The sequence below is a fragment of the Aquila chrysaetos genome, chromosome 14 (genome assembly GCF_900496995.4).
Source record: "Aquila chrysaetos chrysaetos chromosome 14, bAquChr1.4, whole genome shotgun sequence".
Lineage (NCBI taxonomy): Eukaryota > Metazoa > Chordata > Aves > Accipitriformes > Accipitridae > Aquila > Aquila chrysaetos.
The window spans coordinates 3,509,455-3,525,352 of NC_044017.1; the positions used below are offsets into that span (position 1 = coordinate 3,509,455).

Sequence of the window (15,898 nt, forward strand, 5' to 3'; positions counted from 1 at the left end):
ATATGCATACAAACACAGTATGCAGGTATGTAGCTTGAAAAATATTTGTAGCACCTTCCAGCTGAAGGACAAGCCTCCCTAGTAATATAGGCAACAGCATTTATAATGCCATAAATGGTGGGTATTGCACAATATTTAATTGCCAGGTTCCTATCTTATAATGAAATGAAAGCACAGTTTGAATTTTGGTTGCTTTTCTATCTATCTATCTATCACTCCATCTTATTCTCTTGCCTTTCCTATCACAGATGGAATTTTTCTTTATTCATTCCTTTCCCTTTTTATCTCCTGAATTGCTTCTGAGTTCTCATCCTACATTTATTCTTGTTCTTTTTAATTTTTGCTTCCTTGACAAAACTCTTAAAAATCTATTTTTCTTTTTTGTTTTTTTTCTATGTCCTCCATCTTGCTCTCATCTGTGCCACAAAGCATTCACATTTCTTATATTCTACTGAAGACAGACACACTGCGCTATGAATTACCTTAGTGAATTACCTTGTATAATCCTCTTTGCAGTTCTTCCAAAAAGAGGAGGATGCCACAGGATTTCTTCATTCTTTAACCTCCTCCTTAGCTCATTTTTTGCATCTGAAATTCCTACTTACAATTTGAAAGCTAAATTCTTGCAAATACACTTTTATTTTAAGTCATACATTCAGTAAAGACATTTTGTAGGTCCACACAATTAAATGATTTTATAACCGCCTGTATTAATCTTCACTATTCTTCTTGTACTCACTAAAATACATACCTGTACAAATCTCTTCTGTCTCATCGTCTATGCATTCTCTGTCATCACATTCACAAAATTTACCATAGACCAGGCCATTTCCTTCTGAGTTTGCACATTTACACCTGCCACACTGACATGTGCCTGTAAACATTTAAAACAGTACTCAGTGACTGCATTTATGGGAAGAGTTTCATTAGTCCATCAGAAATGGTACATATTTCATTTTTGAGAAGGCTGAAATCTAAAGATCATCCAGCCAAATAAAGACAGACACAGAAACAATCCATATCAATAAAAAGCCTAATCTTAGTTGTAAATAGATACAACATTCAGATGGTTCATTTTTGATAAGGAGCACCATATTTTCCTAAGTAAAATTCACTCCTAGAGCTGCCTGTCTGACTTCATACAACTGAGGTATGAAGTCAGCTTTGGAAAATATATCTTCTGCCTACTGAAAGGAGAAAATTTAATTCAGTCATGTTCTCAAGAGTGAAGCTTGTTTTTTTCCAGTTCCACAGCCATGTTAGATGAAAGTAACAGGGCATGGCTACTGAGGACCTGAAAATATGTCTGCCTATGTTCACAAAGTTCCTTCTCACTCTCGTCTCTAGTCCCTTTCCTACAGCTATCTGCTGAGGATTAAGATTTTTTAAGTGCAGCCTTGGAGAAAAAGCCAGGAATCAAAGGAAGGAAACATTGGTGAGGAACATCTGCATGAAGACCTTATGATGAGATGTCAGGAAAAAAGGACTCAAGCTAGAAAGCAATTACGACAGCAATACATTAATTGTACAACAGACAAGCTAATTGCAGAGAAATACATTCATAGCATTATTAAACAAACCGTAAGTATCACAATAGCATATCAACAATTTTACTCCAAAGTGCATGTTTTTCCAGTGGTATTGATGTCCACATTACAAATTATTTCCTTCATTTCAAGAATGGTAGGAACCTCTATAATAATATCTTGTTATTTCAGGACTTGCACCCAATCTAACTTTAAGCTTTTAGGGCTCATTTTTCTTCAGTTTGTGGGTGATGTCTCAGAAAAGAGTAGATCTTGCAACAACGTTAAGAGCTATAATAAAGACACTTGCTGATTTGTCACAGGTAAGATGGGTTTTACCCATGTCAGCGAGTGGTTTGAGAACATGGGTCAGCCTGAAATTCTCTCTCAAGGTAGGTACCCCCAGGACTCCCAAATGCTTTGGAAGTGTAGTGCTGGTTTTCCTCACAACATAAACCACAAGAGAAAACTTTCCGGCCTAAGGAAAAGCCAGAGCGCTCAGGCGAAGCAAAGGATGGAAATGGGTTTGTAAACAGATCTCTTTTCTGTCATCTCTGGTCTGGTCACACATTTGCTTCTTGGTCTTTTGAGTAGGGTTTCCCCCTCACCTCAGTGGCTGCCTCTTTCCATGACCCACCCTCCCAAACAGAAAAAGGTTGTTTTGTTGCTCCCGGGGAAGGAAGAATCCCCTCTTTTCCCTCAGAGAATCTATCTGACCTGGAGTGCAGTTGCCAGGGCAAAGCAAACAACTGTCTTCTCTTCCTCCTGAATATTTTCTAGTTCAGAACATAATACACGATAACATACAACAGCCATAAATAAACATATTAAGGAGTTATACAGTCAAAAAAGCAAAAATACTATAAAATCACATTAGAAACAAAAGTATTGCTATGGTGGTCATGTAAGACACCTCTTTTCCCTACCTCTATCACCTTTATTAAAATTGTAAGGGTAGGAACGTTGTGCAATACCATGTTAACTGGGGCCCGGTGGCCGATGGGCTTGCACAAGCTGTTTCAGCAGTCACTGGCGTCACTATGCCAGCAAGTATACATTTAAAAAAAAAAAAAAAAAAAAGAGCTTAATTCACAAGGCTCATGCTCCTCACATTACATCCATACATATTTTAGAAAACATGGTTATTGACACAAAAGTAGTCCTCCAAAATAGAAGTTTTATGCTGCTATTACACAACTAGTTTGCAGAAACCATTTTACATTTCACCGTTACAAGTATAGTACAAGTTTTACTAAACATCCTATTAATCCAAACAAAGAATAGTAGAATGGGGCTCTGTGACATACGTGGCCAGTCTAAAAAAGTAATCTTTAAAAATGTTTGCAAGAGCTAATGTAATAAAATAATACAACTGATTGATAATACAACATAAGAAACATACAGAACTAGAATTATTCGCTACAATTACTTGGAAAATAAATACAAATAAAAATTTTGAGAAATTCCCAAACAGGAAAACAGATAAAATGAAAAATTGATTCATAAATTGGGCATCTAAAGAGGTCAGACAGATTGTGTCCTAAAAGTGTCCATTCCTTCCCATTGACTAGAAGTGGAAATTGCTCACGTAGAGAATCTCGGTTTAGGTAGGATGCTCTAGTTACTCTGACAAATGATTAGGAACAGTTGAGTCAGAAAAGTTAAATTTTAGGTGGATCTTGATTGGTTCATTAAAAGAATTACAATAAATGGTTAGCTGCGTGTCAGCAGAGGACTGGTTTTGCAACAACTCATGTCATCCCTTCCCACCTACTATTGGCAATTAAAAAAACAGAGCTCAGACCCCAAAGGCAATGTTGGCAGTAGGTCAAAAGACAATCCCATCAAGACAAAAAATGTACGGCTACAGCCTGCCAAAGTTACCCCAAACTCCCTAGCCCATCCCATTGGAATTCCTATCCTGTTTAATACCAGCAAAACTGGAAGCATTTAGTCTTCTCCTGATCTCACAAACACTCCCCTCTTAGCCACTTTTAGTGGTTGTTCAGCTACGTTGGTTTTCCTGTGAAAACTCAGTGATGGACAGACTAGGGCCACTTCTAGCCAAGGAAAGAAAGAGGAAAAAAAGGTCTTAACATTCTTGTTGAAATACTTCTACTGATCACAATGACCTATGCTTATTTTTGAGAGTCAGTTTCTCATTTAGGTGTCTCTCTTTTGTTAGCCAAACAATCATGAGTTTCATACAATCTGTATCATTGTCATAAATGAAATGTATCATTTACTCAGTATGCTGTATGCTTAAAATTTTACATTAAAATGGTTTCACAACTTGTTGTGAGAGCCTAGCTTCTTTGCAGCAAGTCCCACAAATCCTTTGGGTTCTTTGTCCATGTCAGCAACTACCTTGTGAGAAATTTAGTTGTATGAAAATGTATGAACCCAGACAGAAATTAAGGGCCAGCAATAGCGAGCAGAAGTGCAGTTCTTGAAATATTCTCTCACTTGGAGATCAATGTAATTGAAAAACTGGAAGGCAGTTTCTGGTCTCAAACCTTGACTGGTAGCAAATGCCCTTCAAAGTTTTACCATTCTGCAGTGAAGTCTTCTGAAAAGCCGTTTCTTCTTCCTCTTACTTTTTTAAGGGAAGGACTTCCTATTTAAGTTATTATGAGTTATAAAATTAAAGAATTAGAGAAAAGAGAGTTACTAAATCAGAAAAGTGAAGATGGAAGTACCCTATTAAAATGATTTAGCAGAACTTCCACAACTGTTTTTAGTAATCACTGTTACAGCTCAGAAGTGTCTCAAAAAATCGTATAGCTTATAAATGTTCCAGAAAAATACTTGCAAATGCCATTTCTGCATGCTATAAACACAAATAAAAAAAAAAATGACGTCACTTTCTGTGTTAATGCCATTACCATAACGTTTTGATGGGCAAAATACATGACACAGCTGCAGTTTCATCAACCTAAAATAGCTATGGATAAACTAGAGTACTAAAGTAGGCATTCTGAATCAGTGCACATCATATGCATAGGAATAGGCCTATAGGAAAATTAAGCATTTTAGTATACATAGTTATTTCTCAGTCTCTTGAAACAAACTCTGCAAAATTCCTAATTAGAAAAGAAATTACAATGACTCTCAAGACAACACAAGGAGAACATCAAGCCATCAAAAGCAACAAAAGACACCTTACCTGCACCAGAACAGATGATATCTTGAGAATTCTTGCACATTTCATTGCTTTTCTTCCGTGTAAGATTGCAAGTAGCTGGATACTGACAAGCTTCACCATACCAGCCTTCATCACATTTGCACTTCCCACAGTCACACTTCCCATGGCCTAGCAATGGAAGGAAAGAGTGTGTCAAGTCCCTTTTTTCATTCAGAAAGTGATATTTTCTAATCCAGCTTTTAAAATAGATTCCATCAATTATAGTTTTAAATGAACACGATTAACAGATTCAGTTAACGTAGATCATATGCAATTAAAAATAGAAATGAATAAATATGATCTTAAATACAAGGAGACACCTGAAATCACCACGACTTTGAAATCTAGTGTAAGTAATTTTGATAGGTCTACATATGAATTCTTATTTTAAGAAGGAATACAGAACTAAAACATCCTGTATGAACAATGGGCTTTATTACTACTTTCATCTCTTTCTCATTCCCATATTTGTCTACCGTTAACTATTACTAACACAACAAAACTCCAAGTGCAGAGATTCCATTCACCAGCTTGGCCAGCTGAAGGCAAAGAACAGCTAGAAACCTCAGCCTGAGGACACAGGATTAACCATTACGGTACAAAGCCTGAAAAGGAGCGTGGAGAGGGCCAGCTACAGCAGCAAGCAGTAACTCCCTCAAGCAGCAGCAGCTGCAGCTCCTACCTCTAATGAGAGGCACAAATCCTTCTTTCTGAAGCCTCCTCTGGCTACTGGTTCCTCCAGCCCTCTCCCACCCACTTAGACTCTACTTGGCTGCTGCTGCAGAACTGAATTTTGTCTTTAAATATTGACACAATACTGGCAATGTAGTCTATTCTGATACTCATAGGACGACATTTACTTATGATTATTTGCTAAGTGTGAAGTATCTTAAAGAACCAATGCAGCTGCTCAATCTATTAGGACATGGCATGCTAACCAGTCGAATAATACATTGCTTAAAATTTGTAACATATCTAATAGCATGAAGAATTATAAAAGTAAGGAAAGTTTGTTTTTAAAAATTATTTCGTTTTCTTAAAAAATACCCAAATATGCAGATGAATTGACAATTTACACAATTTATATTGCACATTAAGTATCATATTCTGCACTAAATTCCAGGTGCAAATTTCTATCACTTAATTCTTTAGCATTCCTTTCCAATTTTAGGTAGTAAATGTGAAAAAAATTGCAAATCTTTTAAACTAGAATTCTCAATTTTAAAATAAATACCATTTGAATGTATATCTGATTGACAGAAGAATGTTCCCTTCCAATCACCACATCTCAAAAATAGAATCTTATTGCTGTCTATTTTAAATGCATCTGTTGCCTGCAGTTAGTCAACTGCCTGAAAATACAAGCCCGTTCTGCTGCCAATAAGAAGGAATTTAAATAACTATCGTATATAGAAAATTTTAATGACAAAAAGGAGTATCTTTTATTGCTCAGTAAAATTTTTTTTCCTTCCAAGATGGTCCTAAGACAAAACACAGTTCAATAGCTGAAAAAAACATAGTTCAAAAACATATGAGAGAATCATGTTAGTTCTTGTTTTACAACGGGAGTTGCCACCTTAAAAATTGCTGAATAGCTCTCTGTTGGTAAAGGACCAGAAAAAAAAAGTAGGATATAAAATATATAATAAAAACCTATTCTAGTGATTACTCTGCTTCACTGACAGGTGACAGCATAAGCCATTCCAGAAAATGGTGATAAGTCCTAGGGTAGCTTAAAAAACCCAAAACATAGCCATGTCTCTGTATTTTCCTTCTGTTCAAGGATTACTTATCACAATGACTTTGCATTCTCCATGTTAGGCACTCTTGTGATTTAAGAGTTTGATGTCTGCTGGTGAAGAAAAGATGCTCTAATAAAAGAAGGACTGATTTTCCCTTTCCCATGTCTAAATGACAGAGTAAGGCAGAAGCCACTACTGGTTAGTACTGATGGTCCAGCAGCACTAACCTCTCTCAGTTAGAGATGCACTAATCTAACATACGGTGGATAAAGGAAAAAAAGAATTTCACTTAAAATTCATACAGCCTGCTTAAACAAAATGAATAAATGACTTGCATGAGAGTATTCATACAGAGCAGTTTCTTGGCTTTATTTAACAAGAAAATACAAAAAACTGAAAATAATGAAATTAAACTGAGAGAAATAATGGAAGATCTCTTGCATGCAACTGAAAGCAACTATAAGGAATTTAACTTATAGGAATTTGTAAGATTGTATTAGTGATTTTTCACCCTGATTACCCCCTTAAAATATCCTAATTTTGTCAGTTGGATATTTTTTTAAATTGTAAAGCAATGGCAATATTCTGCCAAAAAATTTGAGTGAGAGGACTATATTGAAGTGTAGAAGGGCAGAAAACTGCCTGCAATAGCTTGTAAAACTCAGTGTATCTTCCCTGTCACATGATGCAGCAGACCTGCAAGTCAGTTTGACACAGTAATCCTCTTCTTGCTTACTTCCCACATTGACATGTACCAATCTTACGGTCTTCCTCATGGCAAAAATAGTGATGCGATGAACTATAAACCAAGTATGTGATAAGCTGTAAGAAAATTAGAGAGGGTACAAAAGGTTTCTAATTGGTTTCAGATTCCTTTCAGAAAGGTCTGTGTAGGATCTCCTTTGTTGTATATAAATTTCTGTATTATTTAGAAAGCAAATAATGTTATGAAATAGTAAATAAGGAGTAAATAGTACTATGAAATTGTGAGGTGATGTAACTTCCCAGAAAATGAATTCTGGCAATAAGGGGTAGACCCAGGTATCTGGGGATGTGACACAGAACACAAGAAAAGTGAGCTACAAGACCTTACTAAATAGTTGGTAAAGCAAGCTATATCCCAGAGTAAGTGATGACACGTTAATTCAAGTTTTTTTAAAAAGGCTGTAACACGAATAAATGCTAAACATAAATAAATCAGAATTTCACTTAAAAAAAAATCAGAAAATAAGGGAAATAATGAAAACTCAAGGAAGTGCTTGAATTCCTTTAAGAAAAAGACTGTGGCTGTGGCTGTGAAAAACTTGCAGCTTCAAACATGTGGAAAAACCTTTTATAACAAAGGGCTCCATTTCTAACTAGATGAGCAGTCACCTCAGAGAGTATATCTGGAATATGCAGAAAGCTTGTAGGGTGGAAAATGAAACTAATATGCAAGGAAAACTGTCAGATGTCAGAAAATATATGGAGAAAGTGAGAACAGAAAATGTTAGGCAGGGTCAGATCTTGCAAAATTGCAAGTACTAAAATGTACTTTGATCATCAAAATAAAAAGAAAACAAGAAAAAGAGTGGCTTCACAAAGCAGCAAAAAGCAGTTAAGATTAAAGATAATTTACAGACAGTCCAAAACAAAATTAATATGGGGATGTTGACTACAGTAGCAAATGCAGTGTTGCTAATGATACAGACTGTGGAAATGAAAATTACTCATCCAAGATGAGAACAAAACAAAGACATAAAACTGTTTTTAAGGAAGTGTCTAGACCAGGAGGGCGAGACCCCATAATCTCTACTCAAGAGCACTTACAATACTTGCACATGAAAGACCAGTTTAATAACAAAGACTTCTAATGAACCTATCAGGCTGGCAATCAAATGTCTGAAAAATAAAAAACCCTAACTTTTTTTTCTTTTAAGAAAAAGGGATGTACATGATCCAGGCAACAAAAAACCAAGTGGCTCTGGCCTCATGAGCTGTGCAAGCATTTGAAATAAATTATGAAGCATTGCATAGCTAGAGACACTGAGGTAATGAAAAATGGCATATAACAAATAACAGCTTTAGCCCAAAATAGACTGTCATTATGCCAGGTTAATCTGGCATCTCTCTTTACAAGATAACTGATATTCTAAGAAAAGGAACACAGGAAATCTAGCTGGCATGATCATATTTATTGGATACAATGCCACTTAAGAAAAAAAAAATATTCTGGATAAGGTACTCTAGAAATATAAAAGAATCACAACTTGGTTTAAGGGAAGAAAACAACATTAGGACCAAAAGGGATATTACTGGGATAGAAGAAGATTACGGTGATGTTTCAAAGGCTGTTTTTGGAACCAAATGTGTTTTACTGACATTGATACAAAAATTCAGAGCATGCTAACAACATCTGCCAATGACACAAAGCCGTAAGACCTCAGTAGAAAGGTGAAGATGGAAAACCATACAGAATGAACTGGACTGATAGTCTGAAGGACTGAAGTGATAAAAGTGGATTGAAACTAGAAATACAAAGCACAGGGTCACACACCAGGGACAAGGAAAGGATGCCCTAGGCTAAGGCCTCCCCAGTTGGAAACACGAAAAGAGCCTGGGTGTATGCTCATGTCAGCCCCGGAAAGACGGTGTGACTAAGTCTTTAGCAGAAAAGAGTCGGAGATGTACCCGTTGAAGATATATCAGTAGGGACAGAAAATGGTAGGAAACCTGCATTTGAAATGCTATACACAATGTATGTAAAACAGATATGGGTCCAGTTTATGCTAGAAAATTACCATGAGGTCTCTAAACCTCAGAAGAATGAGTCAAGTTTTCCAGGGAAAACACTTGTAGAATTTTAGCCACTTGCAAAGTTGCAATAGGCTAGGAATTAAAACATCTCAGCTGAAAGATGGTAATTTAAACCACAATCAGCTGGGTCTGATCACATGCTTTTGCCCTTAGACTCTTAACTTCATTCTAAGTGCATTCTAACAATGTTTTTCTACTACATGGTTGCATACCTATAGGTCCAAGAGCAAGGACGCAAAGGTACAGTCTCTGACAAAAAGTTCTGAATCCGCATCTGAACTGTATGTATTCAAGGCACCAGTTTGGAAGCCTGATTTTGCTGGGATCCATCTGTAATCCGTCATGAGAGACAGGCACTTCTGCAGAGTGACTCAGGTCCTGTGTGGGCTAAATAGTCCTCAGAGGTTGGCTGTCTTTCTTCACTAAACTATTGGGAAGCATAAAATGATTGAATAGGATACACAAATTTAACTGGTTGGACTTTGGTGTTTTGTGCATCACTAGACATGTATGTGTGCAATTAAAGATTTGTTCATTTATTTTCTTTTGCTTCACTTATCTATACAATAATCTATGTCAGGTTTTAAATATTCTGACACAATTTGAATAAAAAAGGAGAAGGATATCAGCTTAGTTATAGGTTGGACTCCATCAATTTATGGAAATAATTATATGACATAATTATTGGGTAAACCAGAAACTGAATTTGAACATTGCTTCTGTTTCTGTGCACCTACAGAAACTGTAGCATTCAACAGTGCTATTGCTATTTCTGTGCCTCCCACTGGAAAAGATTCTCTCCACCTTTGTACCAGTTTTGGTTGATTTTTTTATTCCATCCTAATGTTCACTATGTCTGAAAGCTCTGCTACATCCTAGTGGTTAAACTTTCCATAGGCAATGCAAACAGTCAAAACAAATGACTTGTTACCTACCATGCTCTTGCCACCTAAGAGCATGTGTGAATGTATGCATGTCTATAGGTCGTGATTATCTTTTCTACTGAGCAACGGTGGGGCACAAAAATGCAGACTCCTCAGAAACGCTTAGCAGAAAAGAAAAATAAGAAAAGACTGATCTTGAGGATAAGACCTCGAATTGAAAGAAAGGTGACCGGGTTCAATTCTTGGATCTTTCATTTTCTGGATAACCTCTGGCACAGGACAACATCACCAAGGCTCCAAGAGAAGAGCTTAAATTCTCTTCTTTATAAAGCCAATAATGATAATTAACTTTGTCACAGAAATTTTAGGAAGGATAAATTTATTGGTGTTTGAGAGCTTTCAGGTGTTATGTATGATTAGAGATAGCTAGTTTAAAAAACAAACAAACAAACAAAACCCCAATGAGGCAACATAGTATCTTTGAAATTACATTCACCCTTTTTCTCAGTAAGATGAAAAGAGTACTCCCTGTCTAGGGGTAATTGTAAAACTATAATCATGTGCTTGTTAAACTGCAAAGACCAAGCTTTTAAATAAATCCTTGGTTCATTAAGCAAACACCATTGGAGATACCGCCTTTGGTAGAATACCTATTTATGTGGTTGTGTGGCATTAGTTATAGCACAGTAACTCTCATTACAAATGAAGTCTCTTACCGGAGTACAAAGATCCAGGCTGTTTGACCAGATGTTAAAATACACTCAGATGTCCTCACTGTCACTTATTTTTAATAACTAAACCCGAATTATTCTATGTAAGAACATAATTGCGGGCAGTTCTCATTTTAAAATTGTAATGGAATCAATTTCCTACAGGCAGGTGAGATTTAGCATAAGGATTCCTCTCTATAGCATAAAGTCAGCCATCAGAAGGAAATCAGCAGCTGGCATGATAATTGAATTGGGCTCATTATTATTCATTTTTAGCAACCACTGAATGATTCATGAAGTGCTTTTCAAATCTAAAAAACACTGCATGAAATAGGTGAAGAAAAATGAAGAACTTGTAATGGATTCCCACTTTAAACTGGGATGTTAGATAGGAAGGATGATTGAGTTATAAGAGTTGAAAATTTGGGGAAAGTAAAAAATTAAAACACTGTTCTGCAGTTTCAACCTAGACCAGCCCAGTGAAGATGTTTTTAGTAGTTCTTTCCAACTGGATTACTTTCTTTCCTGTAGTTAGTAAAGCAGATTCTGCTACTTTACACCACTGTAAAGCTAGTGAAAATATTTCAGATTACATTAGGATAAGATTAGCAACACGGCCTATTCTGTTTAGTTGCATTTGAGATTCTCAATAACTATGCCTTGCATTCAGCTGAAGCATATCTCTTTTTTCAGAATTGTTGGAGTTGGAGTTTCTGAAAAACTTGTGGGTTTGGAAAACAAAAATTGGTATCATTATTTTTTTTTTCTATGCCAACATGCTTGAAATGAATCTCGCTTTAAGGTTGGGATCTTGGTTGTTTATGTTGTGCTACCTCCGATGAAAGTCAGCTGTCTTCTAGACTTTCGCAGTATACCCTAGGGATTCTGTCCCTGCGGAAATTAGGTTTGGCAATGCTGGGGTTTTCACAGAAATACTGGGTCCTCCTTCACATCCCAATCACTTGTTTCTTTTCCTATGCTGATGCTATAAGGCTAAACTATAGACTGGTTAAGGGGACTGATCTGAATTTAGAAACAACTCAAAAAAAAAAAAAAAAAAAGGGGGAAATTTGAGGAAAAACAGCTGCCTAATGATAATAGAACATTTCAAGCCAATTTTGCCACTCAAGCCCCTTTATCACCAAACCACAGCCTGAACTACATCAGAGATTTTCAAAGTGACACAGTAAGCCCAGAGGGCTTTATGGAGGAAAAAAACCTAAACCTTTATTCACCTATTCTCACAAGGCTATTAGAGATGCAAAAAACTTTGAACTTAGAAGTTCTTACATTAAGCCAATTTCTCTGCGTTTATTTAGTGTGTCCCGGCCTTGAAGTACCCCAGAATAATGGGTACGAACATTCAGCGCTGGCCTTTGGGCAGCCTGGGACAGAGAATGAGTCGCTGTGACAAGAGCACACAGGGTCTGTAACACAGTTTGTCTCTCAGCTCTCTTTAGTGATTGGATTCCCCTCGCTCCTTTAAGTCCATCTGAAACGGATTTTCAGAGTTAAAATAACAAGTGGTAACAAATCATCTCAATTTAGTTACTGCTGGATTCACTTTAACAACAAAACCATCATAAATGGTGTTAACTCATAACTCCAACAGAGGTACTAGAGAACGGATAAAACCAAACCAAATTACTGTATATACTTCTTAAGGAAAAGCCCTCCAGTAGATAAAGAAAAAAAAAAGTCCTATTGCACTTGTTGTGCTATATGTTCTAGGGATTGCTTAACACAATGTTTTAGTAAACAAATATTCAGTAGTGCTCTAAAAGAAGAAAATCAATCAGAACCCATATTACAATATAAAAAATATGCCAGAGATGTGTGAGGGCATGACTACTGATGTTATTTAATTTTCAGGTTATAAATCAACTAGCTATAACAGATATTTCTATTATACACACTCTGCAATATTATTTCTAGCAATACCCTCTTTGTTCCATGTTGACATAAGAAACTTAATACTTTGGTGTATTCTCCATCTCTTGAGTCAATGTGAATACTGCAGTTTTAAAATCTCCTGCCCATATCCAAATACAAGTTGTGCAAACAAGTTTATTTTAAAGTATTATTGCTAAATTAGGAGATGAAAAGTATTACTATTTGCAGAAGAATATTTTGAGAAAGTACTTAAGGTTCACATCAGCAGCATACATGATCTGTAAGTAATGTGGTCTCATTAGAAAAAACTGTTATTTATTACAGTAATAGAAATGACAAACTATGAATCAGATCAAACAATACTTTAAAATCAGTATCTTTAGAAATGGAAATAGACTAGAAAATTAAACTGGAATTTAAAAAAAAAATAAAATAAAAATGTTGCCCCCTAGAGAGTATTTTAGACATTAAAATAAATTAAACAATATCAGTAGAAAACTATTTCTAGAAGATAAAAACATCAGACTCTTTAAAGAATGCAAACTTTTACTTAATTTCTTAAGATGGGCGGGCGGGGGGATGGGGGGTGGAGAGAGAACACTCTCCCCTACTGAGACTACAGTTGTCTTTCTCTGTCCAAAGAGGTCATCATGCATGATTTTACGTAGTGTTGAAGTTTAAAACTACACTTACTGTCAATTGCAATTCCACTGCCAAGATTAGAATATAAATTACAGTAATGTTTATAAAAGACTTTAATTGCACATGCTGCTCATAGATTGTTTTTAATATGTACTACTCTAATCCTATATTTAAGAACTTCAGAACAACGTTCTCTGAAAGAGGCCAGGAAGGATTTTTACTCTGTTTCATGGTCCATTACTTGGTTTAATTTTTTGAACTTTTTCTCTCTCACTGTTCTATTAAGCACCAAAGATCAGTCACAGCAAGAGACAGATCTAGGTGAGATTGTCTCCTGTGCTCTTAAAAATTTCTCTGCACGCAGCTCTGTGAGGTAACATGGTTATACAGCCCCTTCTCCATCTCCATCTACTTGCTTCTGCTTAAACCTCAAATAAAGCATGAGAAACTAAGTTTTCAGCAAATGTGTATTAAAACAGTATAATATGGAGGATCTAATCCTATAGTGCTTAATGGGGATGTTTAGTTAATCACAGACTTTTAAACTAGAGTAGCCCACTGTGGGTATCCAATCCTGTCTCTTTTATCCCTTTTCCCAATTCTGGTCAAAGGAGTTATTTTCATTTTAAATTACCTAAATTTCCACTTAGTCACTACTAAATTATCCATCTGCTAAAGCCTAACCTTGCTTTAGTTAATAATCTCAGGTTGCACAAGATCATATAACATTTGGCAAGTTCAGTTACTGGGAAGGCAAGTGATTTTCATTTTACACCCATTTTACTGAATAATCTAGCTAATTGCAATCTTCACACTTTACATTTTACATCACAGTCTTTGAAATATTCATTATATATGGTATCAATGATATATCCATTGGCGTATGTCATGACTAGAGAAAGTCACAAAATAACAGAATCACAGGCTGGTGGAAGTTGGAAGGAACCTCTGGAGGTCATCTGGTCCAACCTCCCTGCTCAAGCAGGGCCACCCAGCGCTGGTTTCCCAGGACCATGTCCAGATGGCTTTTGGATATGTCCAAGGATGGACAAATGGATGGCCTTTGGATATGTCCAAGGATGGACTCCACAAACTCCCTGGGTAACCTCTGCCGGTGCTCAGTCACCCTCACAGTGACAAAGTGTTTCCTGACGTTCAGAGGGAACTTCCCGTATTTCTCTGTCCTCTTTGCACCCTCCCTGCAGGTATTTATATACACTGATGAGATCCCTCCGAGCCTTCTCTTTAGGCTGAACAGTCCCAGCTCTCTCAGACTTTCCTCATAGGAGAGATGTTCCAGTCCCTTCATCATCTTTGTGGCCTTTTGCTGGATTCTCTCTGGTAGCTCCATATCTCTCATGTACTGGGGAGCCCAGAACTGAGCACAGTAAGTTAAAACACTTTCAATAGGCTATTTACTAAAACTAAAATACTTAAATAAAATTTTAATAATATAAAATTCTATTAAAAGTAAACCACGAGGTTTTGAAAATATTATTCTGGTTAGTGGGGAAAAGAGGGGATAACATGAGTAAGAAACAAAACTGAAGAGAATAAAACATTTTCATTTCAGCTACTTGGTTTAAATGTACTGTGTTCCATGTAGTTTTGTTAGATTGCTTGCACAATTACAAAATAAAATACATTTCTTTTTTAATATCAAAAAGTTTCAATTGACTGAAAAGGATTTTTTTGGAAGTTCATTTGATGGTGAATTCTCAAATCTTTTTTGGTTATTGTTTAAAGAAAAATAATGTGCAAGACATGAAAATTTCCAAAACTTTGCTACTCCAATTTCCTTGTTTCCAGTTGCAACACATGGCAAGGGTAATACATCGGTTAACCATTTTATGTACTGGACAGTGCTCCGAGACTAAATTGTCTTTCATAGCTTGAGTCTTTTACTTGAAGAGTATATAAACCCGACATTTATACATGCAAAAAACTACCTGTTTTATTACTGCATGTGTGTAATTAGTATAAATAAGTTTGTGTCTATGTATAGATACACATACTTCAAGAATCAAAGACAATATGCACTTTTCCTCTACCTGTACTAACAGGATAGAAAACATAAGCAAAAAACCCCCTGATACTGCCAATTAGTGGCATTTCCTTTTCCCCCTATTGGCTATGAATTCAAATTCCCTGTAAAGTGAACAGACTCAACTGTAATAAAAATCAATTAGATATTGTGAATGATGAAAATGAAGGAAAGCAACACTCAGTTGAATCAGCTCCAGTTTGTTACCCCAGAGGTGGCACAAGTTGATATAATTTTAAATGTGATTCATGCTGTTTAGACAGATGATATAAATATCTCAGGGAGACAAAGATAAATTAGTTTTATCCATCAAAACACTCTAGAGTCAAGGTCTCCGTTAATAATTCAATGGTTCTGTGAAAGATTCCTTACTTATTTTTAACTAAATGGTTTCTCTTTTTTTTTTTTTTTAAGAACAAAAATAATCAACTTTTAAGTAGGAAGATCTTTTAACAGGCAGAGCAAGTATTCTTTGGC

At 36.0% G+C, this 15,898-nt stretch overlaps 1 protein-coding gene across 1 annotated transcript in view; it reads right to left on the reverse strand.

Moving 5' to 3' along the window:
* Positions 1 to 15,898, reverse strand: part of ITGBL1 (integrin subunit beta like 1) — a 146,336-nt gene that overhangs the window by 80,823 nt on the left and 49,615 nt on the right. The window contains exons 3-4 of the mRNA XM_030036522.1: positions 4,693 to 4,839; positions 752 to 874 (exon numbers count right to left, since the gene is read on the reverse strand). Coding sequence (XP_029892382.1) covers positions 752 to 874; positions 4,693 to 4,839 — 270 coding nt within the window. The remainder of the gene's footprint in view (positions 1 to 751; positions 875 to 4,692; positions 4,840 to 15,898) is intronic.